The sequence below is a fragment of the Salmo trutta genome, chromosome 31, assembly GCF_901001165.1.
Source record: "Salmo trutta chromosome 31, fSalTru1.1, whole genome shotgun sequence".
NCBI lineage: Eukaryota > Metazoa > Chordata > Actinopteri > Salmoniformes > Salmonidae > Salmo > Salmo trutta.
This window is the reverse complement of record NC_042987.1, coordinates 41283686-41303805: the sequence shown is the minus strand read 5'-3', so window position 1 is coordinate 41303805 and position 20120 is coordinate 41283686. Positions and strand designations below refer to the sequence as shown.

The 20120-nt window shown below is 43.7% G+C and overlaps 1 protein-coding gene across 3 annotated transcripts in view; it reads left to right on the top strand.

Moving 5' to 3' along the window:
- Window positions 1-20120, top strand: part of LOC115170207 (ankyrin repeat domain-containing protein 12) — a 47955-nt gene that overhangs the window by 13794 nt on the left and 14041 nt on the right. For all 3 annotated transcript variants that reach the window (XM_029726597.1, XM_029726598.1, XM_029726596.1), the window contains exons 2-3: window positions 13105-13241; window positions 14909-15065. In XM_029726597.1, coding sequence (XP_029582457.1) covers window positions 13164-13241; window positions 14909-15065 — 235 coding nt within the window. In that variant the 5' untranslated portion in view covers window positions 13105-13163. The remainder of the gene's footprint in view (window positions 1-13104; window positions 13242-14908; window positions 15066-20120) is intronic.

The window sequence follows — 20120 nt, the reverse complement described above, 5'->3', positions numbered from 1 at the left end:
CAATAGTGCAGTTCAATAAGAGTTAAGATAATCTTTTCAGTAAAAGTAACACAATAACGAGGTTATATACAGGGGGGTACTGGTACCGAGTTGATGTGCAGGGAGTACAGGTTAGTTGAGGTAATTTGTACATGTAGGTAGGGGTGAAGTGACTATGCATAGATAATAAACAGCGAGAAGCAGCAGTGTAAAAACAAGTCCGGTGGCCATTTGATTAATTGTTCAGCAGTCTTATGGCTTGGGGGGGGGGGGGTAGAAGCTGTTTAGGAGCCTTTTGGTCCTGGACTTGGTGCTCCGGTGCCACTTGCCATGCGGTAGCAGAGAGAACAATCTATGACTTGGGTGACTGGAGTCTCTGACAAATTTTAGGGCCTTCCTCTGACACAGTCTAGTATATAGGTCCTGGATGGCAGGAAGCTTGGCCCCAGTGATGTACTGGGCCATACGCACTAACCTCTGTAGTGCCTTACGGTCAGATGCCGAGCAGTTGCCATACCAGGCGGTGATGCAACAGATCAGGATGCTCTCGATGGTGCAGCTGTAGAGCCTTTTGAGGATCTGAGGACCCGTGCCAAATCTTTTCAGTCTCCTGAGGGGGAAAGGGTGTTGTGCCCTCTTAACGACTGATTGGACCATGTTAGTTTGTTGGCGACGTGGACACCAAGGAACTTGAAACTCTCGACCCGCTCCGCTACAGCCCCGTCGATGTTAATGGGGGCCTGTTCGGCCTGCCTTTTCCTGTAGTCTACGATCAGCTCCTTTGTCTTGATCATGTTGAGGGAGAGATTGTTGTTCTGGCACCACACTGCCAGGTCTCTGACCACCTCCCTATAGGCTGTCGCATCGTTGTCGGTGATCAGGCCTACCACTGTTGTGTCGTCAGCAAACTTAATGATGGTGATGGAGTCGTGCCTGGCCATGCAGTCGTGGGTGAACAGGAAGTACAAGAGGGGACTAAGCATGCACCCTTGAGGGGCCCCAGTGTTGAGGATCAGCGTGGCAGATGTGTTGTTGCCTACCCTTGCCACCTGGGGGCGGCCTGTCAGGAAGTCCAGGATCCAGTTGCAGAAGGATGTGTTTATTCCCAGGGTACTTAACTATGGGCTGTAGTCAATGAACAGCATTCTCACACAGGTGTTCCTTTTTGTCCAGGTGGGAAAGAGCAGTGTGGAGTGCGATTGCGTTGGTCTGTGGATCTGTTGGGGTGGTATGTGTATTGGAGTGGGTGTAGGGTTTGTGGCATGATGGTGTTGATGCGAGCCATGACCAGCCTTTCAAAGCACTTCATCGCTACTGACGTGAGTGCTGTAATCATTTAGGCATGTTACCTTAGTGTTCTTGGGCACAGGGACTATGGTGGTCTATTTGTAACATGTAACATTGCTTGCCTCGAAGCGAGCGTATAAGGCATCTAGCTCGTTTGGTAAGCTCTAGTCACTGGGCAGCTCGTGGTTGAGTTTCCCTTTTGTTGTCCGTAATATTTCTCAAGCCCTGCCACATGGGGGCGGCAGGTAGCCTAGTGGTTAGAGCGTTGGGCCAGTAACTGAAGGGTTGCTAGATCGAATCCCCAAGCTGACAAGGTAAAAATCTCAACCTAATTCTACTTTGACGTTAAGGGTTATTGTGTATAGGCCAGTGACACAAATTTTTTTGTTTTTAAAATCTTTGACACACAATCTTTGTGTTCGTCTTAGTTCCGCCGATGCACAGAGAAGCCAGCCAGCTCTAAATTATCCGCGTCGTCCCCCAGCCACGTCTCGGTGAAACATTAGATATTACAGATTTCAAAGACCCGTTGGTAGGATAGTCTTAGTCGTAGATTGTCCTGTTTTGTTTTCCGTTGTCTGCACGTTGGCCAATAATACTGTAATTTACCCCCCCCCCCCCCCCCCCCCCACTTTTTCCTCCGTCTTTTCTTCACGCTGATGACGGGGATTTGGGCCTTGTCTTGACAAAGCAGTATATCCTTTGCGTTGGACTCATTGATTGAAGTCCACCTGTTGCCAATTCAATTGTTTGGACATCATTTAGAAACACGCCTCTGTACATAAGGTCTCCCACAGTTGACCGTGTATGTCAGAGTAGAAACTATACCACGAAGTTACAGGAACTGTCCGTAGTTCTCAGAGAGGTGTGTGTGTGTGTGTGTGTGTGTGGACAACCCTTCAAATTAGTGTATTCGGTTATTTAAGCCACACCCGTTGCTGACAAGTGTATAAAATCGAGCACACAGCCATGCGATCTCCGTAGACAAACAAGTAGAATGGCTTTTGCTGAAGTGCTCAGTGACTTTCAACGTGGCACCGTCATAGGATGCCACCTTTCCAACAAGTTTGTCAAAATGTCTACCCTCCTAGAGCTACCCCCCGGTCAACTGTAAGTGCTGTTATTGTGAAATGGAAACAATTAGCAGCAACAGCGGCTCAGCCATGAAGTCGTAGTCCACACAAGCTCACAGAACGGGATCGCTGAAGCGCATAGAGTGTAAAAAAAATAAAATGGTCTGTCCTCGTTTGCAACACTCCACTACCGAGTTCCAAACTGCCTCTGGAAGCAACTTCAGCACAAGTACTGTTCTTCAGGAGCTTCGTTAAAAGGGTTTCCACGGTCGAGCAGCCACACATAAGCCTAAGATCACCATGCGCAATGCCACGCGTCGGCTGGAGTGGTGTCAGGCTCGCTGCCATTGGTTTCTGGAAACACATTCTCTGGAGTGATGATTCCATTTTCACCATCTGGCAGTCCGATGGACAAATCTGGGTTTGGCAGGTGCCAGGTACCGCTACCTGCCCCCAATGCATAGTGCCAACTGTAAAGTATGGATAATGGTATGGGACTGTTTTTCATGGTTTGGGTCCCTTAGTTCCAGTGACGGGAAATCTTAACGCTACAGCATACAATAACATTCTAAATTATTCTGTGATTCCAACTTTGTGGCAACAGATTGAGGAAGGCCCTTTCCTGTTTCAGCATGACAATGCCCAGGTGCACAAATCGAGGTCCAAACCGAAAAGGTTTGTCAGTACTTGACTGGCCTGCTCAGAGCCCTGACCTCAACCCCATCGAACACATTTTCTGGATGAATTGGAACGCCGACTGCGAGCCAGGCCTAACTCATTCTGATTGGCTGGGCCTGGCTCCCAAGTGGTTGGGCCTATGACCTCCCATGGCTGTGCCATGTGAAATCCATAGATCAGGGCCTTTTATTTTTTTGGTTCAGTCTTAAAATATTTTTGTTGTTGTTGTCAGTTCAGTTGGATTAAAGGCAAAGCCCCCTTTACTGTTGCCTACAGCCTATATTGATGTCCATAGTACACTTATCTGTCGTTGCTTTTTTGGTTTAATTAACTATGTCACATGGTGCGGTATTATGTAGTTGTGGTGATCAGGGCCAGATATACATATGGCATCGTCCTCGGCCTGTCTGTTTGATCCCTGTCTGGCATCGCCCTCGGCCTGTCTGTTTGATCCCTGTCTGGCATCGCCCTCGGCCTGTCTGTTTGATCCCTGTCTGGCATCGCCCTCGGCCTGTCTGTTTGATCCCTGTCTGGCATCGCCCTCGGCCTGTCTGTTTGATCCCTGTCTGGCATCGCCCTCGGCCTGTCTGTTTTATCCCTGTCTGGCATCGCCCCTCAGCCTGTCTGGCATCGGCCCTCGGCCTGTCTGTTTTATCCCTGTCTGGCATCGCCCCTCAGCCTGTCTGGCATCGCCCCTCGGCCTGTCTGTTTGATCCCTGTCTGGCATCGCCCTCGGCCTGTCTGTTTTGATCCCTGTCTGGCATCGCCCTCGGCCTGTCTGTTTGATCCCTGTCTGGCATCGCCCTCGGCCTGTCTGTTTGATCCCTGTCTGGCATCGCCCTCGGCCTGTCTGTTTGATCCCTGTCTGGCATCGCCCTCGGCCTGTCTGTTTGATCCCTGTCTGGCATCGCCCTCGGCCTGTCTGTTTGATCCCTGTCTGGCATCGCCCTCGGCCTGTCTGTTTGATCCCTGTCTGGCATCGCCCTCGGCCTGTCTGTTTGATCCCTGTCTGGCATCGGCCCTCGGCCTGTCTGGCATCGGCCCTCGGCCTGTCTGTTTTATCCCTGTCTGGCATCGCCCCTCAGCCTGTCTGGCATCGCCCCTCGGCCTGTCTGTTTGATCCCTGTCTGGCATCGCCCCTCGGCCTGTCTGTTTTGATCCCTGTCTGGCATCGCCCTCGGCCTGTCTGTTTGATCCCTGTCTGGCATCGCCCTCGGCCTGTCTGTTTGATCCCTGTCTGGCATCGCCCTCGGCCTGTCTGTTTGATCCCTGTCTGGCATCGCCCCTCGGCCTGTCTGTTTGATCCCTGTCTGGCATCGCCCTCGGCCTGTCTGTTTGATCCCTGTCTGGCGTCACCCCTCGGCCCGTCTGTTTTGATCCCTGTCTGGTGTCCCAAATGACAACTTGTTCTATATCCAGTGCACTACTTTTGACCATTGCCCATAGAGCTCTGTAAAGGAAGTAGGGCAGCATTTGTGACGTAACTTCCCTCTTCCCTGGTGCTGCCTCTACATGTGTGGATTACTAGCCACATGTTCAAGTATTGTGTGTGTGCACTTGTTTTTTCTCTCTCTCGCTGCGTTTAAGTCCGTGTGAGGCTGCAGCATTCATTGTTGTCCCTCCTCCCTTCCCCACTCTAACCTCCACCTCCTCCTCCCCCTCCACTCGTCTTCTCTCCTCCCTCTTCTCTGTCCTCTCAGTAATCAGGCTTTTGCTCTTGCCCCCATCCTACCACTCTACAGGAGGTCTGACGGGGAGTGTTTGTGACAAAGACCTACCCCATTTTACTCTGACAGCCAGCGCAGGATAAAAGAGCTCGCCATGCCCTTCCAGCAGCATACAGATTTTTACCCACGTGACATGCTGTTTAGTCTAATGCAGTGTCTCTCATTCAGCGTATTAGTGTCACTCCGCTGTGTAGAGGATTAGAACTGAAGAGCTTTGGGGCTATACAATCTAAATGTCTAATTCTGTTGAAATCATAATTCTTGTGGATTGGTCCTCCCCTTTTTCTGAGGATTTTTGTTTCAAATGTTTAGAAAATGATCTTGCTTGAAACTTGAAGATTTGTATCCCGAGGTATTGGCTTTACCTCACTGGGTTTAGCAGTCTTTAGCATGCAGGAGACCCGGGTTCAAATCCTAGTCTGTCTCATGGACCCATGAGCACCAACATGGGAAAGTTCATAGGAGTATGTCTAATGAAAGCTGAATCAATTCAAAATAATAATAATATTATTATTATTATTATTAAGGTGCGTATACATATTTTTAACCATTTTCCATCCACAAAAATGATGAATAAGCAAAGGCTATGCAATTTCTGGTCTAACGTATAGCAAAGGGGTCTTTGGTAAACATCTACCTGAGTGTTTAAATCAGTTCTCTACTGGAATTTCCAAGTAATCTCTACTGGAATTTCTGCAATTGAATTGGCTACAAGGGGAAATCGTAGTAGTTACAAAAACACCAGTCATAACGTCAACAGTGAAAAGGTGACTCCTGGGATGCTGACCTTCTAGGCAGAGTTGCAAAGAAAAAGCCATATCTCAGACTGGCCAATTAAAAGGAAAGATTAAGATTGGCAACTGAACACAACCACTGGACAGAGGAACTCTGCCTAGAAGGTCAGCATCCCGGAGTCGCCTCTTCACTGTTGATGTGTAGACTGGTGTTTTGCGGTGGAAGCTGCCAGTTGAGGACTTGAGGTGTCTGTTTCTCAAACTAGACACACTAATGTACTTGTCCTCTTGCTCAGTTGTGCACCAAGGCCTCCCACTCTTTCTATTCTGGTTAGAGCCAGTTTGCGCTGTTCTGTGAAGGGAGTAGTACACAGTGTTGTACGAGATCTTCAGTTTATTGGCAATTTCTCGCATGGAATAGCCTTCGTTTCTCAGAACAACAATAGACTGACGAGTTTCAGAAGAAAGGTCTTTGTTTCTGGCCATTTTGAGCCTGTAATCGAACCCACGAATGCTGATGCTCCAGATACTCAACTAGTCTAAAGAAGGACAGTTTTATTGCTTCTTTAATAATCAGAACAACAGTTTTCAGCTGTTCAAACATAATTTCAAAAGGGTTTTCTAATGATCAATTAGCATTTTAAAGTGATAAACTTGGATTAGCTAACACAACGTGCCTTTGGAACACAGGAGTGATAGTTGCTGATAATGGGCCTCTGTACGCCTATGTAGATATTCCATAAAAAATCAGCAGGTTCCAGCTACAATGGTCATTTACAACATTAACAATGTCTACACTGTATTTCTGATCAATTTGATGTTATTTTAATGGACAAAACAACATTTTTTTTCTTTCAAAAATAAGGACATTTCTAAGTGACCCCAAACCTTTGAACGGTCGTGTAACTATAAGAAATCTAAGATGTCAAACTATATTCAGCTTTGCATGTGGTTTGCTAGCTAAGTGGCTAGATGTCGGCTTTGCATGTGGTTTGCCAATCTGCTAGCTAGGTGGCTAGATGTCAGCTATACATTTGGTTTGCTAACCTGCTAGCTAGGTTGCTAGATGTCAGCTATGCATGTGGTTTGCTAACTTGCTAGATGTCGGCTTTGCATGTGGTTTGCTAATCTGCTAGCTAAGTGGCTAGGTGTCCAGATCAAGCTTCACGGTTACAACAGAGACATTCAATCCCCTCCTGGATCAAGATCCCTGTTGCCTAAATTGTTTTGTGATTTTAAAAAAAATTATAAAAATAATATTTTTTTATATTAAAAGTATTAGTGCACCTTGTGTGCACATTGGATAATACCATATGCCTCAGTATGATATAGAAACTCTGGATACTGCCCAACCCTACTCATCAGTGTAGCCTAGTGATGGGTTGTTCGTAAATGGACAGCTCTTCTGAACACGTCTTTTAGGTGAACGGAATCGCATTGGTGAAAGAGCCGTTCAGTTGGCTCCCTAATTTGCATACTGGTTAAGGCTACTACTGCTTTTTGGCTGCGATCTGCAGATAAATGAAGAAAACGATCAATCAAGATGTTGAGAGAGAGAGAGAGTCCCATTCTGTTTATAGATGTTGAATCCTCACTGCAGGAACAATAGGTAGTGGAGGGAGAGTCCCATTCTGTTGAAGATGTCCCTGCAGTGATGATTCAACAATAGGTAGTGGAGCGAGAGCCTCCATTCTGGTCCACATATGACAAAAGAAAACAGATTGAAGAGTATGAAAGCTAATGTCATGATACTTATGTGGTAGTATTAAAGATATTGATATACTGTAGGCCTACTGATTTTGTTTAGTGTCATACGATGGCCAACTGCTGCTTTCTGTTTAGCAAAGCCCCTGTTTAACACCTGCTTCATTCATCAATCATACCTGTTGGTCTATTTATGGTCACCTGACTTTGTGCACACCCACTTTTTATACAATCTGCTTGGGGTCTGGGGGGGTCCTCCCCCTGAAAAGTATAGCTTTTTTTAAAACCATTTTCCTGCTATTCTATGTTTTGTTTCTCAACAGGGAGTCCATGTTTACTTGCCACAATAAATTAAATTGAAAGAGTAGACTAGTTTGTTTTGTTTTTATTTGAAACAATACCAAAGCTACACATATGCCATGTCTTGAAATATACAGACAGACGAATCAAAAGTAAATTCACATTCTTCTGACAGCCAACTTTCTAACTCCACCCATACCTTTTGAACTTTATAACATTCCCAGAAGGCATAGATTGAGTAATTGTTAGTTTTACACTTAAGATATGACTCTGCAGTGGGCTGTAGAATTTGGGAATTGTATCTCCTTGTATAATAAATTCTATACATTAGTTTACACTGGATTAAGTGTAGATTTTTGTTAACTGTAATTTTGTTAAGTTATGTTCCAACAGTCCCTCCATCTTGTGCCAATATCAGTTTTTTTTTTAAAGTCTTGGTTGCAGTAGTTTGTTTATTTCTAAGAGATTGTCAGTTGGATAGGCTCTCTGCAAGGTTTTGTATATCTTACCTATCATATGAACATCATTTTCTGACTCAAATAGGATTCCCTCAAGATTGCTCTGATGTCCAAAAGATATCAAATCAAAATGTCATAATATTAAACTTAAGTTGCATATATTTGAAAATATCTACATTAGTCATTCCAGAATGGCTTTTTAATTATATCGTGGAAGTACATTTTATTTCCTATTACCAAGTTATTTCTGGTTTATATCTCATTAGTTTTTCCATGTGGACCAATATGTATCAGTGAATTCTGAAAAGATTTCCCAAAGATTTTTACTAGGAATGCATGATATATCGGTGAAGATATCGAAATCGGACGATATTAGTTAAAAATGCCAACATCGCTATCGGCCCGATGTCTGTCTAGTTTAACGCCGATGTGCAAAACTGATGTCAAAGCTGACATGCATACCTCTATATAACGTAGGTACATGACGTAATGACGCCACGTAAAATGTTACGCTACACCTGCAACACAGCATTCCTAACCTCGCCCACAATGTCTGCTGTGTGGATCGAGCAGTCAACAAGTCCAGCAGTCATTTGAAAGAGTAACAAAATTTCAGCGAGACAACTCAAAGGAGAAACCCATTAACGCCAAGATAATGGAATTCATTTACCTCGATAATCAACCGTTCTCTGATGTTGGCTTTCGCCGACTGGTCGAGCACCGGTACACACTAACGTTACCAAGTGCGCTATTTTTGATGTTGCCCTACCGGAGTTACACAGTAATGGCGTAACTGCTATTAGCTTCACGACATATTATGGAACGCCGTTTGGGTCTTTGCGTGTCAAAGATGCATGTCAAATAACACAGTTCTATTATAGAATGTTGTTTATTCTGAATTTGCACATGCAAGCCAAACGCTATCACTACTATCAATGGCACTCTCAAAGCTGTACAAAAAAGTCTGAAAACACCGGCCAGGAACAATGTGTTTACAATACCGTGTTGGTAATAGAGCATTATTTGTTCGACCACAACTTCTGGGGTAGCTAGCTTTAGCTTGGTACCTAGCTAGCACCAATACAACCAGCCTAAAAACAATGACCAGTAGAAACTGCTGTCATTTTCATTATTCTTAGCAATGATTTAGGAATCCTTGTAAGTAATTAGCTAGGTAGCCACTTGTTGCTCGCCTATTGAAATTGAACTTCAGTTCATGAAAATAAATAGCTAGCCAGCTACTTAACCCTGTTGCCCAAAGCTAACGTTATAAGCAGCCAGCTATTAAACCCTGTTGCCCAAAGCTAATGTTAAAAGCAGCCAGCTATTAAACCCTGTTGCCCAAAGCTAACGTTATAAGCAGCCAGCTACTAAACCCTGTTTCCCTAAAGCTAACGTTATAAGCAGGCAGCTATTAAACCTTGTTGCCCAAAGCTAATGTTATAAGCAGCCAGCTACTTAACCCTGTTGCCCAAAGCTAACGTGTTAAGCAGTTTCATCTGGCTAGTGAGGCTCGACCTGACCGGGTTATGTGTTGTGAAGCTAGCCACAATAAGGATTAGGCACAATAGTGGAATTTGGGGTTTGCCTTCAAAATTAAAGTACCAATTTAAAAATGATAATTAACTCCCCAGTCAGCCTATTGTGTGTATTGACATTCGTATTGCACTGTAGAGCTTTACCTAAGGATTGGGGATCAATGAAATGGGGTATCAGTCTACTCAATACCCAAGATATCTTTCCCCAATGTCCTCGTCAGAGTTATCAAACTCCAAAACATCCACGCAGTATTGTTTTTCCTTGGGACTGGTGTTCAATACACAAAGGTTGACAATAAATGTGGCTCAATTTACAGTTGTTTCAGAGTCCCACAATAAGAGCTACGATGCTAATGTATTCTGGGTGTCACTGAGTAGACTGATACCCCATGTCATTGATCCACAATCCATAGGTAAGGCTGTACAGTGAAATAATCCATAGGTAAAGCTGTACAGTGATATAATCCATAGGTAAGGCTGTACAGTGAAATAAGTATGACCCCAATGCAATTCTAAAGTATAATACATCCAGTATGATTTCAACAGATTTGTCAAATTAACAAATTGACTTTTGTTGATTTTATATAACAACATTCCAACCTCGTTTAGCATGATCTATTCAATTATGGCATAATTCTGCTATTTGTATGCATTTGCAATCTCTGTCAATGCAAGTCCACTACTGTGGCTAATCCTTATTGTGGCTAGCTTCACATAGATGGGTCCGACCATCATTAATCAAATAAGAACTATAAATGAGGGTTATTTTAGATGATGACACCTAGCTATATAGTTAGCTAGCTAACTATAACTGGGGCGGCAGGCGTTTTGTAATAGAATAAACAGATATTAACCCATAAGCGTGTTTGGGGCGGCAGGTAGCCTAGTGGTTAGTGTTGGGCCAGTAACCGAAAGGTTGCTAGATCTAATCCCCTGAGCTGACAAGGTAAAAATCTGTCGTTCTGCCCCTGAACAAGGCAGTTAACCCACCGTTCCTAGGCCGTCATTGAAAATAAGAATATGTTCTTAACTGACTTGCCTAGTTAAATAAATAAAAATGTAACTACTGAGACGTTGTTTTGCTATGTTTTTGGGGAAGAACATTGTTTGCATCCATGAGCTAACTGGCTTTTTGTTAATGACCAGCACTGTAGGTACGCGAGACAACTTTACCAGCATCATAGCAGACGTATCGATGAATCGTTGTGACATATGAAATACGAGTGATGGTGTAATCAATGTGTAATAACTACATAAATTAATGAACGCGTTAAATGATTAATGTGACGTGCAGTCATATTCAGGTCCTGATTGGTCAACAAGCTTATTTGATAGATCAAATAGTGTTATTTGACACGTCAACTAGTGATACATTTATATATTTTTTGACATGCAAAGACCCAAACGGCGTTCCGTAGAAATCCTGGTTGAGAATGAAACGACTGAACAAATGAACAGCGAAACAGCACAGCAAGTAAGTGAAAGAAATGGGTTTTGATTATGTTTTACTGGTAACGGGGACATGCGTAAAAGCCAACAAATTACTTTTTGGTCAGTGTGAGGTGTGTGTGTGTGTGTGTGTGTGTGTGTGTGTGTGTGTGTGTGTGTAACCTTTATTTAACTTGGTAAGTCAGTTAAGAACAAATTCTTATTTACAATGACGGCCTACCCCAGCCAAACCCAGACAACGCTGGGCCAATTGTGCGCCGCCCTATGGGGACTCCCAATCACGGCCAGATATGATACACCCTGGATTCAAACCAGGGACTGTAGTGACGCCTCTTGCACCAAGATGCAGTGCCTTAGACTTTTAAGAATGCTTAAAAGGACGCTAAAATATTTAATATTATTTATTGGTGTCAGTTATTTTTTGGAAAATATCAGATATCGGCCAAAAAATTTGTTAGTGAAATTAGTTCTTGTATAATCTTTCATTTTCTTCCATGTAGTTAGTGTTCAGGTGAAAACTATGATCCCTTATTGATGTCACCTGTTAAATCCACTTCAGTCAGTGTAAATGAAGGATTTTTAAGCTTTGAGACATGGATTGTGGTTGTGTCCCATTCAGAGGGTGAATGGGCAAGACAAAAGGTTTTAAGTGTTTTTTTGAACAGGGTATGGTAGTAGGTGCCAGGCGCAGAAGTTTGTGTCAAGGACTGCGACACTGTTGGGTTTTCAGTTTCCCGTGTGTATCAAGAACGGTCCACCACCCAAAGGACATCCAGCCAACTTGACGCAACTAATGGGAAGCATTGGAGTCAACATGGGCCAGCATCCCTGTGGAACACTTTCAATATTAGGGACGTGTTCTTAATGTTTTGTCGCAAGTAAAAGTCTTGGGTGACGAGTTGATTGTCTGGAAGCTTAAAACCACTGTCCGACTTTATTCCATCAGTTTTATTTATTATAAATTCTTATGTCCGAGTATACTTTTTTAAAGAATATCTTTGGGGGGGGTAATTGGTATTATCGAGAAGGAAGATGACTTTGGGAGCCATGGCATTCTGAAGAGGTTTATTCTACCTGTAAGATTTATGGGAAGATTGTTCCGTTTGATTATATCTGCTTTCATATTGTTAAGTAATGGGATAAAGTTATCTTTTATTTGTTTGTCACTTATTAACCATCCTAAGTATTTGTTATGTTTTGTGGTCTACTTAAAGGATTGCTGTAGATCATAAATTATTTCATATTTTTCCATATAAATGTTATATGTTGAGATTTTAGTGTATTCTGGGTGTTCCACAAAAATGTGCATATAAAAATCATAACTGGCACGCAGATGGGTAGAAATTGTAAGAACGGACAAGGTTGCCTACCCTTGGTGAAGCCAGTTACTGGCAACGTCAGGAGTTTTAAATGCAGAATTTGAAGGCGAGCAGCAGCTGGAGGAGAAGGGGTCAGGAAGAGGTTTATCTCTTCTGGCTATATTGATCTCTGGCTATATTGATCTCTGGCTCCCTCTTGTGTCATTTGTGTGTCATAATTATTTAATCACAGTGTGCTTAAAGCATCAGACAAGCACAGTAGCATACATATAGTTGATTTTATTAACATAGAGGGTGTCTATATAGGGGAAAAAACAATCGATTCGTCAAAAGATCACACTGCTCTCGGGTGACCAAGATTTTTTTATGTTGTTGTCAGGGACAACCCTAGTACATGTTTACCTCCATTTCCTGGTGCTCATCCGAATCCAGTCAGTATACACACACACACACACACACACACACACACACACAGATGGCAAAGTTATTGTTCTTCTGTGTCATTTCTCCTGTTATATTTTTCTCTTTGCGTTGCTGGGAAGGGACCGTGAGTAAGCTATTCACTGTCAGTCTTGACCTGTTTACGAAGCATATGACAAACTTCAATTCATAACTTTACAATTCAAAATGACTGAAAAAATATGTCTTTCTACTCAATATCACAACTGATTTTTACCGATCTGGGAGGTGAAGTCGAATTGAATAATTCAGATGTGTATTTTGGATCAGAGGCCTGTCCACAACTCAAGCTCGTTCCAGAAACTCCTTGACTGGCTACTTTTTCTATTCGTCTCGCTACTCTGTACGTACGGAAAACACTGTGTAGTATTATTGACATCCTTACCGTTGTTGTTGTAGGTCCACGATGACTGTGCTGGGCCGTAGCTAGGCACGCGGTGGGAGGGAGGGCGGCCAAGATGGCGGCCGCACCACCAGCACAATGCACCATGGCCAAACCTGGGACAGACCGAGATGGAGCCATGGTCGTGAAGAAGGTATGCTATACAGTTCCTTTTAGAAACTATTCACATCCATCGACTTTTCCCCACATTTTGCTGTGTTACAGCTTGAATTTAAAATGTATTCAATTAAGAGAGAAAATTCGCTGGCCTACACACAATACCCCATTATGTCAAAGTGGAATTATGTATCTCTACATTTTTTACAAATTAATTAAAAATGAAAATGTCTTGAGTCTATTAGTATTCAACCCCTTTGTTATGGCAAGCCTAAATAAGTTCAGGAGTAAAAATGTGTTTAACAATAATAGTGTTTAACATGATGTTTGAATGACTACCGCATCTCTGTACCTCACACATACAACTATCTGTAAGGTCCCTCAGTCGAGCAGGGAATTTCAAACACTGATTCAACCACAAAGACCAGGGAGGTTTTCCAATGCCTCACAAAGAAGTGCACAGATTGGTGGATGGGTAAAACATTTAAAAAGCAGACATTTGAATATCACTTTGAGCATGGTGAAGTTATAAATTACACTTTGGATGGTGTATCAATACACCCAGTCACTACAAAGATACAGGCGTCCTTCCTGACTCAGTTGCCAGAGAGGAAGGAAACTGCTCAGGGATTTCACCATGAGGCCAATGGTGACTTTAAAACAGCTACAGAGCTTAATGGCTGTGATGGGAGAATTATAGTTACTCCACAATACTAACATAATTGACAGTATTAAGAAGGAAGCCTGTACAGAATAAAAATATTGTCCTGCTGGAAGGTGAATTAATCTGACTGACCCAGATTTTCCTCTAGGATTTTGCCTGTTTCTTTTTCATCCTGAAAAACTACCCCAGTCCTTAACGATTACAAGCATACCCGTAACATGATGCAGCCACCACTATGCTTGAAAATATGGAGAGTGGTACTGTGTTGTATTGGCTTTGCCCCGAACATAACACTTTGTATTCAGGACAAAAAGTGAATTTGCTTTGGCCCATTTTTTTGCAGTATTACTTTAGTGCCTTATTGCAAAGGACGGGGGGAGTTTTTCAGGATAAAAAAAAAATAAACGAAATGGAGCTAAGCACAGGAAAAATCCTAGAGGAAAACCTGGGTCAGTCTGAGATGATGAATTCACCTTTCAGCAGGACAATAACATAAAAACACAAAACCAAATCTACACTGGAGTTACATACCAAGAAGACGGTGAATGTTCCTGAGTGGCCAAGTTAGTTTTGACTTAAATCTGCTTGAAAATCTATAGCAAGACCTGGAAAAAAACGGTTGTCTAGCAATGATCAACAACCAATTTGACAGAGATTGAATGAAGTTTTAAAGAACAAATGGGCAAATGTTGCGCAATCCAGGTGTGGTAAACTATTCGAGACTCACCCAGAAAGATTCACAACTGTAATCGCTGCCAAAGGTGGTTCTAACGTGTATTGACTCAGGGGTGAACATGTATACACAGCTCTTCTTCCTTAGGTACCTTTCCCCTTGTCCCTTTTCACACACACACCCCCCCCCCCCTGGCCTCTACCACCTTAGGCACTTCTCCTTTTCTGAATGGGTGTAGGATTCTGACTAGGACACATGTAAATAATTTAAAGTTCACATTACAATGGAAAAATACAATAAGTCAAAACATTTTTATTGGCCTAATTTGGACTTAACTCTTAATTCTTTTTTTTTTTTTTTTCTCCAGAACAAAGATAAAATTTCCCCGTTCACCAAGACTCTGAAGCTGGACCGGAGTAAGTTGTTGGGTGTTAAGGAAGGAACACCGCCAAAGTCTTCCATGAAACGCAAACTGTCCTTCACCATGAGCACCCCTCGCAACGAGGAGAGGCACTCAGACACAGGTACGACCCACCAGCTACTCACCTGGCTGCTACGCAACTGTGTGTGAGAAGACCATGGGGTATCTTTTACTATTTTCCAGAAATATCCTCTTGTGCCGTCTTCATGAATTGTGTGTGTGTGTGTGTATATGTGTGTGTATATATATGTATATATGTGTGTATATATGTATATATATGTATGTGTATATATGTGTATATGTATATATGTATGTATATATATATATATATATATATGTGTGTATATATATATATGTGTGTATACATACATATATACATATATACATACATATATGTATATATATATATAAAATTAAGCATTAAGGCCAGAGAGGTGTGGTATATGGCCAATATACTGTTCTTTTGCACGACGCAACGCTGTTACAGCCCTTAGTCGTGGTATATTGGCCATATACCACACTCCCACACAGGTTATCGTATATACACGTTATCCTATGTACAGGTAGTATATACAGGTTATACTACAGTGCATTCGGAAAGTATTCAGATCCCTTCACTTTTTCCACATTTTGTTACGTTACAGCCTTATTCTAAAATGGATTAAATAGTTTTGTTCACTCATCAATCTACACACAATCCCCCCTTAATGACGTCACAATACCCCATAATGACAAAAAACATATTACATTTACACATTTAAATATTCAGACCCTTTACTCAGTGCTTTGTTGAAGCACCTTTAGCAGCGATTACAGCCTCCAGTCTTCTTGGGTATGACGCTACAAGCTTGGCACACCTGTATTTGGGGAGTTTCTCCCATGCTCCTGCTGCAGATCATCTCAAGCTCTGTCATGTTGGAGAGATGTTAGATCGGCTTAAATTCGGCGCCGGTGTTCATTCTCATTTTTTTCCCCGACACTGATCAAATTTCAGGTCTACTGAGCGCAAACTTGCTGTGCACATTGAGGCTGTACCGCTTTAAGTTAGTTTGAAGTGGTCAAGTAGGGTACTGTGGCTATTTGATCATAATTTAGGGTCACCTCCTATAAGGATCTTGGGAATTAGTTAGAAGAAAAGCTGAATTTGAAAGAAACCCTCTATCGAATAATTGCATCCCTGTATAATGAAAAAAAAAACACTGAACTGATTGACAGATTTTAAGCAGAGACAACATATCAGAATGGCCTACCATTAAAAACAATGGAGAAAATGCATCCCGTAACATTTTAACATGGAAATAGCTGTACTATCATTTAATGTACAGTAGCAGCCAATGTGTGGGTGTTCAATGTAGGTCCTACATTCCATGAGACTTTTGAGAGAAAAAAAAAACATGCAGGGCTTGACATTAACCTGTTTATCCACTTGTCCTTCAGACAAGGAGGGGACTGAAAAGGTTGTGTTTGATGCAGGAAACAAATTTTATAAAATACAGTATTGTTCCCATACCGTTATTACAGGGAATCAGATAAATTATGCTCCTTTCTGCCTATTGGCTACTTAGGCTTGAATAAGCTGTCTCAAAATACATTTTTACATTTTAGTCATTTAGCAGACGCTCTTATCCAGAGCGACTTACAGTAGTGAATGCATACATTACATACATTTACAACACTGCTCCTTTAAGACACACAAAAAAAAAAACTCTACCTGACTGACTTTTCAAACATGTCTAGACATGTACATGTTTTGTGCTTTTGTAGGAAACAATCATTCTCCTATTGCTGATGTAACAGTGTAGGTTCCGTCCCTCTCTTCACCCCAACCCGGGCTCGAACCAGGGACCCTCTGCACACATCAACAACTGACACCCCACGAAGCATCGTTACCCATCGCGCCACAAAAGCCGCGGCCCTTGCAACGCAAGGGGAACAACCACTTCAGGTCTCAGATCGAGTGACGTCACTGATTGAAACGCTATTAGCGCGCACCGCTAACTAACTAGCCATTTCACATCGGTTACACTAGCAGCGATGCTAATCCCTCCACTAGCTAGCAGCGATGCTAATCCCTCCACTAATCATTCTCCTATTGCTGACTACAAATTAGTAATAACTGGGCTAATAACTCACTAACTAGCGAAGGATATGAACAAGATGTGCAACTCTTGCTTTGATCTCAAAACAAGCTCGATTTTTCAAAGCCTCCCATTTGCCATTTTAAGTGCATAGTCAACGGTATACACGTCAGAGGCCGTACGTCTGTGAGCTGAAACGCAGCGAGACCATGTTCTAAAAATTCACATGAAAATGGCTAAAAAGCAACATATTTTATTATTTTTTTATTTTATTTTTTTGACCAGGCGGTGTCAGAGGAAGGACCTAAAAATTGTCAGACCCCAGCCACCCCAGTCTTAGACGGTTCTCTCTGCTACCGCATGGCAAGCTGTACCGGATCACCAAGTCTAGGACCGAAAGGCTTCTCAACAGCTTTTACCCCAAGCCATAAGGCTCCTGTCTACATGAAAATGGCTAAAAAGCAACAAATTTGAAGTTTTGGAATCGCCTAGTCCAAGTCCAGACCTAATCCCAATTGAGATGTTGTCGCAGGACTTGAAATAAGCAGTTCATGCTTTAAAACCCACAAATGTTGCTGAGTTAAAGCAGTTCTACATGGAAGAGTGGACCAAAATGTCCTCCACAGTGATGTGAGAGACTGATCAACATCTACAGGAAGTGTTTGGTTGGAGTCATTACAGCTAAAGGTGGCACAACCAGGTATTGAGTGTAAAGCGGGCAATTACTTTTTCCACACAGGGGAATTGGGTGTTGCATAACTTTTGTTTATGAAATAAATGAAATTTAGTATTGTTTTTTGTGTTATTTGTTCACTCAGGTTCCCTTAATATAATATTAGGTTTTGGTTGAAGATCTGATAACCTTCAATATCATAAATATGCAAAAGTTGAGGAAATTAGAAAAGGGGAAAGTACTTTACTCTTAACCGCTAGGCTACCCGCTGCCCTGTCCTTACTCTTAACCGCTAGGCTACCTGCTGCCCCGTCCCTACTCTTAACTGCTAGGCTACCCGCTGCCCCGTCCCTACTCTTAACCGCTAGGCTACCCGCTGCCCCGTCCCTACTCTTAACCGCTAGGCTACCCGCTGCCCCGTCCCTACTCTTAACCGCTAGGCTACCCGCTGCCCCGTCCCTACTCTTAACCGCTAGGCTACCTGCTGCCCCGTCCCTACTCTTAACTGCTAGGCTACCCGCTGCCCCGTCCCTACTCTTAACCGCTAGGCTACCCGCTGCCCCGTCCCTACTCTTAACCGCTAGGCTACCCGCTGCCCCGTCCCTACTCTTAACCGCTAGGCTACCCGCTGCCCCGTCCCTACTCTTAACCGCTAGGCTACCCGCTGCCCCGTCCCTACTCTTAACCGCTAGGCTACCCGCTGCCCCGTCCCTACTCTTAACCGCTAGGCTACCCGCTGCCCCGTCCCTACTCTTAACCGCTAGGCTACCCGCTGCCCCGTCCCTACTCTTAACCGCTAGGCTACCCGCTGCCCCGTCCCTACTCTTAACCGCTAGGCTACCCGCTGCCCCGTCCCTACTCTTAACCGCTAGGCTACCCGCTGCCCCGTCCCTACTCTTAACCGCTAGGCTACCCGCTGCCCCGTCCCTACTCTTAACCGCTAGGCTACCCGCTGCCCCGTCCCTACTCTTAACCGCTAGGCTACCCGCTGCCCCGTCCCTACTCTTAACCGCTAGGCTACCCGCTGCCCCGTCCCTACTCTTAACCGCTAGGCTACCCGCTGCCCCGTCCCTACTCTTAACCGCTAGGCTACCCGCTGCCCCGTCCCTACTCTTGACCGCTAGGCTACCCGCTGCCCCGTCCCTACTCTTGACCGCTAGGCTACCGCTGCCCGCCCGACTCTTAGGTACCGCTACTCTTGAACCGCTAGGCTACCCGCTGCCCCGTCCCTACTCTTAACCGCTAGGCTACCCGCTGCCCCGTCCCTACTCTTAACCGCTAGGCTACCCGCTGCCCCGTCCCTACTCTTAACCGCTAGGCTACCCGCTGCCCCGTCCCTACTCTTACCGCTAGGCTACCCGCTGCCCCGTCCCTACTCTTAACCGCTAGGCTACCCGCTGCCCCGTCCCTACTCTTAACCGCTAGGCTACCCGCTGCCCCGTCCCTACTCTTAACCGCTAGGCTACCCGCTGCCCCGTCCCTACTCTTAACCGCTAGGCTACCCGCTGCCCCGTCCCTACTCTTAACCGCTAGGCTACCCGCTGCCCCGTCCCTACTCTTAACCGCTAGGCTACCCGCTGCCCCGTCCCTACTCTTAACCGCTAGGCTATCTGACATCAATGTAATCGAAAATTACATCACAATTATCATAACAGTATCATTTCTTTTTCAAACTCACTAAACTGTGATCGATCAATTTTTGAAGAAAGAAGTTCAACAACAGATTTGAAACAGTGGAAAACAACATGGTTGTGTACGTTTGAAGCGAAACGTAAAGAAATAGACAGATTTCTAAGGCACTGATTTAATTCAAAACACTCATATGCATATTAGAACCTGTGCATATGAGTCCAAGCCCGGGGGGGGAAAAAAAATCAAATTAAACCTGATTTGAAATTATGATTGTGTCCTTTATACAATACATAAACTACCGCATATAAGGCAGAGCAACGTGTTTTTGGTACATAATAAGTCTAGCCTGTTGTAGACTGTATTATTATGCTGGATGGACTAGTTACCACCTCCATGCTATGCTTCCAAACGGTCTATCTATGAGTCTGGGAGAGAACATATAGGCCTTGGCGACGCTGTTGATTTCTCTGATTTGTGCAGGGCGGGGCTTACAGAGTTAGCCTACAATTTATAGTGAATTTTATTTTTGAATAGCCTAGTAATGGGGCTTCTTTTTTTTAACAAATATTTTCATTATTAATAGCTACATTACCTTTTTTAGCTACAGAATCTCTCAGGAGTTTCTATTTCCTCTTCCTCTTCATTACTTTCTCGAGCGCGCAGAGAAAGAGGCCCTCAACCGTTTAATGAAATATGTTTTGTTGTGAAAACGTTGTTACTATCCATGTTCCCCGAACAGATTTCATTTGCTTTCCCAATAGCATCACTAGGTAGC